The 13,117-nt window shown below is 35.9% G+C and overlaps 1 protein-coding gene across 5 annotated transcripts in view; it reads right to left on the reverse strand.

Annotated features, from left to right (window-relative positions):
- Positions 1–898: 898 nt before the first annotated feature.
- The window catches only part of BAZ1A (bromodomain adjacent to zinc finger domain 1A), an 89,691-nt gene continuing 77,472 nt past the window's right edge, over positions 899–13,117 (reverse strand). For all 5 annotated transcript variants that reach the window (XM_072838242.1, XM_072838244.1, XM_072838243.1 and 2 more), the window contains 6 exons: positions 8,776–9,023; positions 8,458–8,684; positions 6,637–7,106; positions 3,919–4,061; positions 2,341–2,428; positions 899–1,889 (listed from right to left, as the gene is read on the reverse strand). In XM_072838242.1, coding sequence (XP_072694343.1) covers positions 1,693–1,889; positions 2,341–2,428; positions 3,919–4,061; positions 6,637–7,106; positions 8,458–8,684; positions 8,776–9,023 — 1,373 coding nt within the window. In that variant the 3' untranslated portion in view covers positions 899–1,692. The remainder of the gene's footprint in view (positions 1,890–2,340; positions 2,429–3,918; positions 4,062–6,636; positions 7,107–8,457; positions 8,685–8,775; positions 9,024–13,117) is intronic.

Below are 13,117 nucleotides of genomic sequence, written 5' to 3' on the forward strand. Positions count from 1 at the left end.
GGCTTCCCACTGAGCAGGGAGCCTGCACAAGGCTGACATGGGGCTCTGTCCCAGAACCCTGGGATCACGACCTGAGCCAAAGGCAGACGCTTAACTGACTGAGCCACCCAGGCGCCCCTCAGATAATTTACTATGGAAGTGCAATTATATTTTAGAATTCTCTCCTAAACATCTAACTACTATTAAATAAGATTTTCTAAGAAATTTAATGTGCTCATTAAACAATTGGCATATGAAATGATTACAAATTTACCAAAAGTTACAGTTGTGATGATATTCATGCAAAGAATCCAGAGTCGATCATCTCAAAGCAAATGAGAAAGACACAAAACAGGGGTAACTACCCAATAAACAAGCCTAATTAAATGAGAATATAGTACTGTCAAGATTTTATTTCTTTTATTTTTATTTTTCCCCCCACCCCCGTCTGTCAAGATTTTAGATGAGAAAATAGAGGGATGATTCTACTGCCTTCCAATAAAGCCCTGGAGAGGACACCTGCCTTTTGCATCCTGAAAAAGAACAGCAACTCCTAAGTCTGCTTGAGATTCTCTGCCCCCTGTTCCCCTGTCCCTGCCACCCCCATGAAACTGAGGCCCTATGTATCTTCCACACCTAAGAAACAGCACTTCCTATTTTATTTAAAAGAAATTTCTGAGTGGTGTTTTTTAACTTACCTGGCATATCCTATACTTTCTTTCCTCCTTTTACTCTGAGAATCCCTGTCACAGATGGTTACTGTTACTAATGGAGATATCTTACTCCTCAAGGGTCTGGGCTGAAAAAGGTGCAAATCACTGCCTTACAGACGCAGGTACAATAAAACATTAGTTCTGATGGTCTGTATGGATCACATGTAATAGTTCAATTCTGATTTGTAAAAATTCCAGATTCAGAATACTTGAAAAACATGTATCATTTTATTTGTACACTTAAAAAGTTGTACATAGAAACTTGTAATACAGTTCTGTAAAACTGAAAGAACTGTCAGGGAAAAGGGAGGGTGTTACCTTTTATTGATTGATCATTAAGGAAGTTAGAGAAATAAAACAAAAACACAGTAAAATGTTTAAAAAATTAAAGAACATTTTCCAGGTACAAATTTTATAAATACAAAACAAATTCACAAATTATTTTGAATGCTAAATAAATATCTAGTTAATAAACTCAGACTTAATACCTCCAGCCAGCACTGGTACAGCACTTCAAGGATATAAAATTGGATTCATTCATGTGTAGTGTTGAAAGAATGTGCTCATTAAACAATTCTTAGACATATATACTTTTCTAAACTGTGCTATAGAAGATTTATCCGTTTAGATAAATCTCCTTTAATACCACACTTCTAAAAAAAAATCAATGACAAAATAAATCACAGATGAAAAAATATTTTCAAAGATATTGGGACACATGAATGATCTCAAAATGTACAAAAACCTCTGTAAACCAGTACTATATCCAATACATCTATCAAACTTATTAGATGCTGAGCAAAACTGTAGCAAAGGAAATCTTTCCTACATTCTCCTGAGTGCTTAATATTAAAATTGAGAATATAGTGCAGGCCACACTTCAGTGTGGTCAATCAGTTGTTATTGCTTTATATATATATGTCTGCTTTTGAGCATGATTTAATGTTCCATTTTCATGAACAATTTGTTTTCCTCAAATATATCCTTTAGAAGGACAAAATTAGATTCGTGACTTTTTTGCAGCTGGTGGTGTGCTAACTTGATCCACATTCCCGGGAGTGACATGTAGTCCAAGTTTTTGAGCCTGAATATGAAAAAATGCTTGAAGCCTAGTTCCAGCTTTTGCTTCACTTGTGTTACGAGGGTTGTACTCAAAGCAGTTCGAAAACATTAACTCAATATCATCAATAAATTCCGCTAGAAAGAAAAAAACCAAAGAAATTAGAATAAAAGTACATAAATTATAATTTTTGTTGTATCATATCTGGAAATGTCATTAAGAAAACGAAGCCCACCCTTTTCTTTAGAAATTGAAGCCTCTGAAACAACAAGGTAGCAGAACTAAAACTTAAAATTATTAACTAAAATGCTTTATAATTGTTCTATTGAAACTATGCAATTACATAATTAGGAACATTAGATGATTACACAGAACTTCTATTAAGACCAGATTCTACAAAATATTTAACTCATTCAGTTCCTACCCAGTATCTTTCATCTCCATATCCATAGACAAACATTTTAAGAGACCTCTTGGGATGCCATCTACACAATCACATTAATATACATCATTTAAATCACACACAAAAAAAACCACAGTCTTTACCTCTTTAAGCAAAAATATTAGAGGAAAACATAAATTACTTACATGCTAATTTATATTCACATTTGTTCACTTTTTCACGAATTATATTTAAGGCAATGGGCTTTTTGATGATGTCGTAATAGTCCGGGACCTGTAAAATAATTCAAATATATCTCTCCTATAGAAGATTTATCAGAGATAAGTGGTCAAATATGTGAAAGTTTTGCACTTAAAAGCAACGGAATATTAACCTTTGAATACTACGATCCCATTAAAACCACATAATATATTTCAGTCACTATAACGTTGTAGAAGCTTATTTGATACTACAAAAAATGTTAACTTATTGTGAAAAGAAAAAGTTTGTGATTTTGCTTGTGTACTCTATTTCTCTCTAAAGAGAAACATATGGGCAGCCCGGGTGGTCCAGTGGTTTAGCGCCGCCTTCAGCCCAGGGCCTGATCCTGAAGATCCAGGATCAAGTCCCATCTTGGGCTCCCTGTGTGGAGCCTACTTCTCCCTCTGCCTGTGTCTCTGCCCCCTCTCTGTGTCTCTCTCATGAATAAATAAATAAAATCTTAAAAAAAAGGGAAGAAAATATTTCTATAAAAAAATAAAGAGAAACATATATGTATCTATACAGTTATTTAATGAGCATTACTGCATTTGTAATAAATAATAAAATGTACATAACAAAACTTATTTAGCACAAAAACTACTCAGGAAAAATGAATTAGAGTCAAACAGATTTAATTTTTATAGGATGCTATTCAATGGTAATTAATCCTTCACATTCTTGCTCCAGAAATCTCTCTAACACACCCTTTGCTCCATTCAAACTTCCCATCATTTCCCATATTTTCATTTCTGGGTCTTTAACTTATCATGCCCTTTTCCCGAAATGTTCTTATTCCATTTCTCACTGTTGAAATTCCACCCATCTTTAATGACCGGACCAAACAGTTCTTCCATAACAAACTTTCAAATTCCTGGTATTCTCTCCCTCTGAAAAGCTCAAATCAATCTCCTTTTTTTCTCTACTTCTGGAAGACCATTATAACTTCTATTATAGCAGTATAACACTGTCATATCTGCTGTAGCACATCATACTTGCCCCACGTATATAAATAACTCCAGCACCATCTCAAATGCCTTAGTTTTAGGCCCTCTTTGTTTTCTAAGAGTCCCTATCTTTCTCACACAGTGGTCTCCAGACCAGCCCCATCAGCATCATTGCAGATCTAGTGAATCAAGAACTCTGGAATGAGGCCTAGTAACCTGCGTTTTAACAAGACATCCCAGGTGATTTTAGTGTATGCTACAGTTTGAGAACAGCTGTTTTACATAACAGAAATATCAATAGTACACAGTTGAATTAAATCTATTCATATTCATTACATAGAATAAAAACATTGAAGCTATTACAACACAACATACTGTCATTTTTCATGAGAATCAGTCATAGGATTGGAAGGAACTGAGCGGAGGATGTTCTCTAATCCCCTTTTTTTTCAATTTAGAAACTAACTTTCCAAGTGTTTAAAAAGCAAAGTGTATCGTGACTAATGGATGTTTTGACTGCCATGCAGACTAAATCAGATAATATTCATGAATACGTCTTATCGAGTCTAATAATATTACCTGGATTTTGGAAACGAGTTTCAAAAAAGGCCAGCTGTCATCATGCCGTACCAGTTCCACAACAAGTTGTTCAAAAGCAGACAATTCATGAACTCCTCCTTGTCGGCCTGAACTCCTTCGATTCAGGGTCATAGGAGACGATTCTAAATAAATAAATTTTAGGTGATGACAAAGAAAATTATTTGATCACTACAAGCTAAACAGGTATATAAATACAGCCTATCTTCAAACAGAAAATTAACATTCTATATATGTAATTAATGAGATAAATTAGCCTACATTCTGAAATATGAAAATCTAATGTTCACTCTATTTTTTATTTTTTAATTTTTTAAAAGATTTTATTTATTTATTCATGAGAGATGCAGAGAGAGAGGCGGAGAAGCAGGCTCCATGCAGGGAGCCCGATGTGGGACTCGATCCTGGGTCTCCAGGATCATGCCGGGGGCTGAAGGCGGCGCTAAACTGCTGAGCCACCCAAGCTGCCCTCTTTTTTTATTTTTTTTTTAAAGATTTTATTTACTTATTCATGAGAGACACACAGAGAGAGGCAGAGACACAGGCAGAGGGATAAGCAGGCTCCATACAAGGAGCCCGACTGGGGACTTAATCCTGGGACTCCAGGATTATGCCCTGGGGCTGAAGGCAGGCACCAAACTGCTGGGCCATCCAGGGATCCCTCTCTTTTTGTTTTAAAAAAGATTTTATTATCAATTTTTATTATTTTTATGATTATTAATTTAAAAAAAAGTCTACTTAAGTAACCTCTACACCAAAGGTGGGGCTTGAACTCCCAACCTCAAGATGAAGAGTCCTATGCTCTTCTAACTGAGCCAGTCAGGCGCCCCTAAAGATTTTATTTTTAATTAGTCTCTATATCCAATGTGGCACTCAAATGTCGTATGCTCCACTGACTGAGCCAGCCAGGTGCCTCCACTGTTTCCTTTTGATCATAAAATTTCTGAATTAATTAAACATTCACTGGGAACATATTGTAAAAACACTGTAATACAAAATTCCTTGAACAGAAAGTTTATAGATTATATTTTAGCCCATTTTATTAAAAATCTATTTTCAACTATAATAAAAAGCAAGCAATTCTGCAGAATTTTCTGAAACACATCATTAGGAAAACAATCTTTTCAGATCTAGCAAGTAGACCTCTTTATAAATTACCTTGCATGGTAGAAATTAGATGTTTAACAATAAAATAAAAGATTATCATTAATTTTATTTATTGATTCATTTGAGGGGAGAGAGTGCATGAGAGAGGGAGGTGGATAAGGAGCAGAGGGAGGACGAGCAGACTCCATGATGAGCATGAGCACAGAGCCTGAGGGAGGGCTTGATCCCACAACCCTGGGGTCACAACCTGAGCCAAAATCAAGAGTTGGTCCCTCAACTGAGCTACCCAAATGCATCTCTTGTCTTAATTTTATATGGAGGATTTCTGAAAGCAAAATGCTTTCTCATAAAACCTAAGGTATATATAACGAAATCTAAAGTGTATGAATTAGTAGAAAAAGGTAGCATAGTTCATATTATGAATTCAGGTGTTTAAATTCTCTACTTAAATGTAAATCCATACATTGCCCCCTTTGTCATTGGAACCAGGTTAGTAATTTCACAAATCAATTAACAAAATGTTTTCCTTTATTTTTAAAAAATATTTTATTTACTTACTTAAGAGATAGAGATAACAAGTTGGGGGGAGGAGATGAGGAAGAAGCAGACACTCCACCAATATTATGCTTTAGGCCAGGTTGCTCCCCATGAGGGACCATGACTCAGGTCTCAATCCCAGGATTCTGAGATCATGACCCAAGCCAAAGGCAGATGATTCAACTAACTGACCCACCCAGGTGCCTCCCCAATTTTTTTTCCGAGCAGAGTTTTTAAAAAATACAAATGTTTTAGGTATGCTATGTTTCCAAATAGCTTGAAGTTCAGAATTGGGGAAGAGCAAAACAGATAAGGGGATAGGAAAAGCTAAATTAGACCTCTGGTGCTAAGTTACCTGATACAATGCACCGCCTCCCCAAACCTGACAGTCTGGTGATGGCATCAACAGACTAACTGTCTTCTATTCTTTCACTAATGAACTCCTTAATCCTGCCATGTATTTGAATAATGCAATACAACCTATCTATAATTCTTCAAGGAACAGTATCGTTTTTTATGTCTAATTTCATTTTTTGGAATAGCAAAGTTTTATTACTACTGGCATTAAAGGAAAAAATAGAATTGAAGAGATAAATAAAGAAATTTGGATAAAGATTACTATAAACAACAATTATCAGAATTAAAAAGATGGCTGGTGATCACTCCCTAATGATAATATCACTCCCCCAGCTCTCCCCTGCCCCCCAAATCAGTACATCAGATAGGAACCTTACCAAATACCCCTAAGACAATGTAGCTTGTCTAGGTGATAATGAGTATGTTGTGTTTTAAAGCAGGAAAGGGTGGAAAAGAATGAAATGTGTCATTTCTCACAACTACTTTGCTACATCACTAAAAAATACTCATAATATAATTTACCTTATTCCCCAAATAGCTGCCCCTTTGATGAATATTACGCTTTAGGCCAGGTTGCTAATAACCTTGTATATCCTAGTGACAGCCTTTAAAAAATGATCCAAAATATCTCAACATTCAATATTTGCAAATTACTTCATTTTCTTAGGTAAGAGGAATTTAAATTAGACTTCTTTATACCTGTAGATTGTCTTTTTCTTCCTCTTCTCTTGGATTCACTATCTTGGAGAGAAAGTTTTGAAGTAACATTTAGAGATCTTGACTTCTCACTTGACTTTGTGGCAATGACTCTGAAGTTAGGAAAGTTGGGACTATTTTCTGGTGTATTATTAGCACTTTTCCTTCCTCTGCGTTTTCTACGAGGACTAAGTAGTTCCACAAATACGTCTGCTTGCAGTGGGCCATAACTCTGGCGAGTAGAACGACCAGCAATTCTTAAAGATTTAGTTTCTGTTGGAGGAGCAGACCTTATCTTTCTAAGGCTTCTACCAGTGGTTTTAGAGGAAACAGTTGTTTTGGGTGTACTCTGCTGACTCCGAGAAGTGTATCTTCCAGGATCTTGTCGTTGGCCACGACTTGAGAAAGAAGTGCTAATTCTCCCTCTTGTTTTAATTGGCAATCTGACTTGTGGTCTTCCTCGTTTTGGTGGGCTGTAAATATTGTTAGAAAACATGATTATTCTACAGAGAAATGAATACACATACAATTATCCCTATTCCCTTTGTTCTACTATTCAGCCAATGATTCTACATATATTTCTTTGGTGTCCTTATGCTACAGGAGACCATTACTTTTCATTATCATTGATGGTGAGGTAATTTACAGTTTTGGTCAATGACAGCAACTAAAATAGGCCCTAAATCTGTGGTTCCTGAATACCATGCTGAGAATCTTTCTGCCATCTTCTGATTCTTACTGTAAAATACAAAACTAGATTCAATCTTTTATTTTCAGTAAACTCTACCCACAACATGCAGCTAGAACTCACAACCCCAAGATCAGATCCAGAGTTACACACTTCAATGACTGAGCCAGCCAGGCCCCCCAGGTTCGATCTTTTAATTGTCTTCAAGTCATAGACAAGGATGAAACAACCCTACTGAGCCTCTTTTTATCCATTTCCCCATACCTGGACTTCCAGTTTACCTGGAATTTTCCAAATTCTTTATCATCTTTATGTTTAACACAAATACTGTCCTTATAATCTACAAGGATGATGGTTCCTACTAGTTGGAGCTATTAAAAAACAACCTGATTAAAATAAGCAGGGTAGTTCTCTCTATCCTCTGCAGATTGGCCTTTTTGTACTTTGTCAGTTTGAAGTTGCCCTTGCTTTAATTCACTTTCCTGATTCCACATGAATGGGGTTCAGATGTTAAAAAGGTGGAGAGGTCTTAGGGACCAATAAAGGGGAGAATGCTCTAGTGCTGCCACAGCAGGAATAACCAGGTCCTCACCCAATTCATTAGGCCTGAGTGACACAGCTTGCTAAGTTGCGGAATACCTGCTTATGTATAGAAGTTGCTTCTAACTGCTAATGTGGTAGGAGTCTAACAATATAATGTGCTTCCTGGCAGATCTCTTTCTCTCTCTGTAGATGCCAAGATCACCCATATTTGAGTATACCTCCTTGAGAAAGCAAGAGGGGCACTGGGAAATTGCATTCACTTTATCTCATAAATATCCTTTGGAATGTTTCTTTGCGCTGGAGGCACAAAATTCAGTAAAATCAAACTTAATGGGGGTCTGAATTGGTATTCCTACGCAAACATCAACTTCTATTGGATTTTATGACCTGGCTAAACTCACATAGGTACTACATTCCCTCAGGAATAACTTCAAATGCTTATCATACTAAAGCAAGGATAACGTAAGGACACTATATTATATACCAGTTTTTAAAAAGTTATCGGCCCCAATCATTCCATTTGTTTTTGAGTAGTCAAGAGATTGTCTAGTTATGACTCACAAACTCTCATTTTATTGCATATTAGGACTTACCTGACTTCTTCCTCTTCTTGAGAGTCATCTTCATCTTGGTCTATCTCATACTCCTCCTCCTCACTTTGACCCTCTTCATCATCATCATCAACTTCATCATCCTCACCTCCCATACTGTCTTCCATCTCTTCATCACTTTCCAAGGATGGTCTCTGTCTAGAGGAGAGTCTTCTAGAACGTTGCTTTGGCCGACACTCTGGACAAAACCAATCTCCTTCAGGCACAGTCTGACAAATCACAGAAATGATTATTAATCATCTGTCACTCAAAACCTCAATCACTCAATCCTCATCTAAGAAGTAGAAGGGGGAAAAATACCTTGAGCTTTGGTCGAACACAGTAGGTATGATGACCCCGATCACAGCCATCACAAAGTACCATGTTTTCAGCATCGCCTTTTTTTCGGCATATCTTGCAACGAGCATTCAGTATAGATTTAGACCATATCACACTACGATCCAAGGTGGAGAGATGAAGAAAGACTTGGGATAGACTAGCAGAAGCAAGCAGAGACTCTCTCCAACGGTCCAGGACTGTTTTGTAAGAACGCCCACTGTCACTGGCATCTTAAATGAAAGGGTAAAGTAATTTAAGTGTCTAGGCAAACCTCAGACATCTCCTAGAACTATTTTCTTGGTATTTTAAACAGGTTAGATTTTAAAGTTCTTCTAAAACTTAACAAAAAGATCGTGTTGATATTAAAAACAAAAACCTCATGTTAAAGAAAATATTTGCTGAGCCATAGCTTGTTTGTGATATAAAGAATTACTTAAATCTATAAATCAAAAAAAAAATCTATAAATCAAAAGCTTGGGGATTTCAATAGTTAAAAAGAGAAGAATTAACTTAAGCAATGTGTTCTCAATCTAGTGGTTTTTAATCAATTCTTGGCCTGACTTAAAGAACTAGCTAAATATGATAACAAATCAGTTAGTATCCATTTGAATCAAGGATAATACTTCTAAGTTAAATATCAATCATATAAGAGGTTTTCTCCTGGGGCTGATGAAAATTTTCTGAAATTAGATCATGGTGAATGGCTGTGTAACAGTGAATATACTAAAATCCACTGAATCCATCCATTTTTTAAAAGGATGAATTTTATATATGCAAATATCTCAATAAAGCTATTATTAAAAATATCAATTATATAGAAATGCTAACTCTCTTGTCTTCTATCTCTAAGAAAATATTTTTTTAAATGAGGTAAAAAAAATGCTAAAACTCCACTTCCCAAAAGAACTTTCAGCATTAATATTTATATAGGAACCTTTGAAAGTTTCTGTCATTAATAACATCATTTCTTTGTCTTCTGGACTAAGATTTATTAAGAGTCATTTGGCTAGATGCCATTAATCTATCATTTAACACTGGCATGTGATTTTTCTCTTCAGTGAATCTTCCATCATTGCTACCACCTTATATTCCTAAAACATTATACTTAATTATGAAAGGACTACCACATAATGTCCAATTTCTACAAGGTTTATAAGACTCCAAACATAGTTTGTTCTTATTATGAGATATTTCCTACTATTATCCTCAAAAAAAAAAAAAAAGTCCTCTTGGGCAGTAGCATAATGATTAAAGGGAATGTGGGCTCTGGAGTCAGTCTGCTTCGAGGGGAGTACTAGCCCCCCTGTTTGAGTGCGGCCTCAGGTTTCCCAACAGTAATATGTGGATAGCATCTACCTCTGAGTCTGAGGGCTGTGAGGAAGATTAAGTGGGATGATATATATGAGACAAGTAAAATGCCTGTCAGGTAGTAAACGCTGTTACTGTTATCATTATTGCTGCATTATACTGTTCCTCCTGTGTGCAACAATTTAGAAGATATGAAACAATTCATTCTATGGTCCCTACCTTTAAGAAATTTTTTATATAGCTGGGAGAGTGAAGATATATACAAGGAGCTGAAGTCATAAAGGAGCAGATCTGCCAAACATTAGTTGAGTCTTGAGCTTCTGTTTGATTGTTGGGCTGGATGAGAGAGACAGGACGTGATATCTAGGGCTCACCCAATGTGCCGAATCCTTTCTGAAAAGCTAGGACTCCAAAAGGCTATACCTTCAAACATCAAGGCAGGAAAGGGTACATTGGAGAAAGAAAGTAGCAGCATGGAAATCTGCTCATCTGGACCTTGGTGTTGAGTGGAAAGGGAAAATGAATCTACCCTGAGAACACGTAACCAATGCCTAAACAGTTTAAAACCTGAAAAAACATACGATTTTTAAAGTGGCCCAGGTGGTAGTGAAATCAGGTGGATGGCAGAAACAAGTACACATCTTTGCAAATTCTCTCTAAAGAAATTTCCATAGATCAAGTTCTGAGGAATGACAGTTAATAGTCAAGACTTACAATGCACATGTGGAAACAAAACATTACAGACAAGAGCCAGCAGAATCTGACCCATAAAGACTTGAGATATTTGATTAGACACAAAATATAAAGTAACTGTTTTAATGTTTTAAGAAATAAATGTTTGAAAATATAAGGAACCAAGCAGTTTGAAAAAGCATCAGAATCTCCAAAAATAATTGAGAGTAATAACTTGATGGAAGAGGGAAAAAAACGAATGGGTCAATGGCTCTTCAGGTAAAGCTGAAGAAAAATATTAGCAAAGTGAGAAATAAATGCAGTAATTATTTCCACCCTCTTATTTTGTGTTTTCTATTTACCGTGATTTTTGATATAAGGCTTCATGAAAAGTTCTAGCTTGAGCAGACTCTCTAAGGAAGGAGGCAACAAAAATTGCTAGTTCAAAGATCTTAAAGAAATCTTTCTGGATAAATCCAAGGACATTCTTATTGGTAAGTGCAAGAAATAAGATTGCATATAGGCCACTGTGGAAGAGTGGAGGAAAAAGACAAACTGTGAAGGGCCTTTGGACCCTTGAAAGTCAGTCTGAATGATTTTTAACTTGAAGGTTGGTGAAACATTATGGGTTTTGATCAAAGAGGTGCTTTAAGAAAATTAAATCTGGGCAGCCCAGGTGGCTCAGCTGTTTAGCGCCACCTTCAGCCCAGGGCCTGATCCTGGAAACCTGGGATGGAGTCAGGTTCCCTGCATGGAGCCTGCTTATCCCTCTGCCTGTGTTTCTGTCTCTCTCTCTCTCTCTCTCTCTCTCTGTCTCTCGTGAATAAATAAAATCTTAAAAAAATAAAAAAAAGAAAGAAAAAGAAAAAATTAAATCTGTGGTATCTCAATGTCCAATTTTTATCCCACCCACTTTTTAAATGGATGTCCACATGCTTCTGCTTTTATATAGTACATAAATAAGGATAAAAAAACAGTATACAATTGATTCCATTTTTCTGTTGTCTTGCCACTTCTCCAGATTATAAAACTCCCAAGGGCAGAAGTGTCTTGTTTCTCTTTTATCTTCCATCATGCTAGTATAAATAAATCCCTCAAGAAATTAGGATTAGGATTTTACATATGAAATAATGGTAGAGTCATATGATCATATATTACATTGGGAGACTTCATATTGTTAACTGCTACTACATAGTAATCCATGTGACCATGCTATGTAGGTTTTTCCTGGAGATAACACAAAAACTCCCACCCTATAAATCCCCCTATGCTAGCAAAAAAAAAAAAAAAAAAAAAAAAAAGTTTCATTAACCGAGGTATGCAATGTAGAAGAAAAATGCTAGGAAGTTATTATTTTATAAGACTGTCTCCAATCCTATTCCTTTCCAAAAAGACCATCAAATTCAAGGTTTTCCTTCCAAAGCTAAATATTCAAACCAGTACTCAGCAACACAGGAAGTAAAATCATAATTCTTTAAAAAGACAAAATTCTTTAAAAAGTTAAAAATTTACCAACTCTCACACTAGATTGATCTTCCTCTCTCTTTTTCGTGTCCTTTTTTTTTTCTATCTCCCCTTTGGTCTTTATTAATTTCTGTGTTACCTAATTTCAAATTGATAAAGTTAGTTTGAGGATTTTTTCATTGCTTAAGGATTTAACCATAAGCAAGACTTTATAAATGATGAGATTTCCAACTTAAACAATTCTCACAGATCTTACCTAAAATAATTCAAATATGAATATCTTCCTCAAGTTAAAAAAAAGCCTAGTTTTATTAATGTATTAATGATTAGAATAAGAGGGACATCCTACGGAAGGTGAAACTTAAGTAGAATTTTTATTTTACTTGCTTCCTCAAGAAACTGAAACAGGGATGCCTGAGTGGCTCAATGGCTGAGCGTCTGCCTTCAGCTCAGGGCATGATCCTGAAGTTCCAGGACTGAGGCCCACATCAGGATCCTTGCATAGAGCCTGCTTCTCCTCTATGTCTCTACCTCTCTCTTGTCTCTCATGAATAAATAAATAAAATCTTAAAAAAAAAGGAAAAAAGAAAAAAAGAAACCGAAACGATCTCTGAAGCTAAACTGGTAAAATTCCTACCACAGTGAATTTGCTATGCTGAAAAATAATCAAAAGAATGGAGAATTTTTATATTCTATCTCAAACATTCATAAAGCAGAACCCACATTTCTCCCCCAGATTAAGGATATTCTTGATAACCTTGCTCTAAATATTTAGATTATCTTCAAACCCCAGAGGCACCTCTAGTTCTTGTGGTCCCATTCAAAACAGATCCCCCAAAGGCTTAAACAAAATATAAAAACCTACAGACATCAATTATTC

Source organism: Canis lupus, chromosome 9, assembly GCF_048164855.1.
Source record: "Canis lupus baileyi chromosome 9, mCanLup2.hap1, whole genome shotgun sequence".
Lineage (NCBI taxonomy): Eukaryota > Metazoa > Chordata > Mammalia > Carnivora > Canidae > Canis > Canis lupus.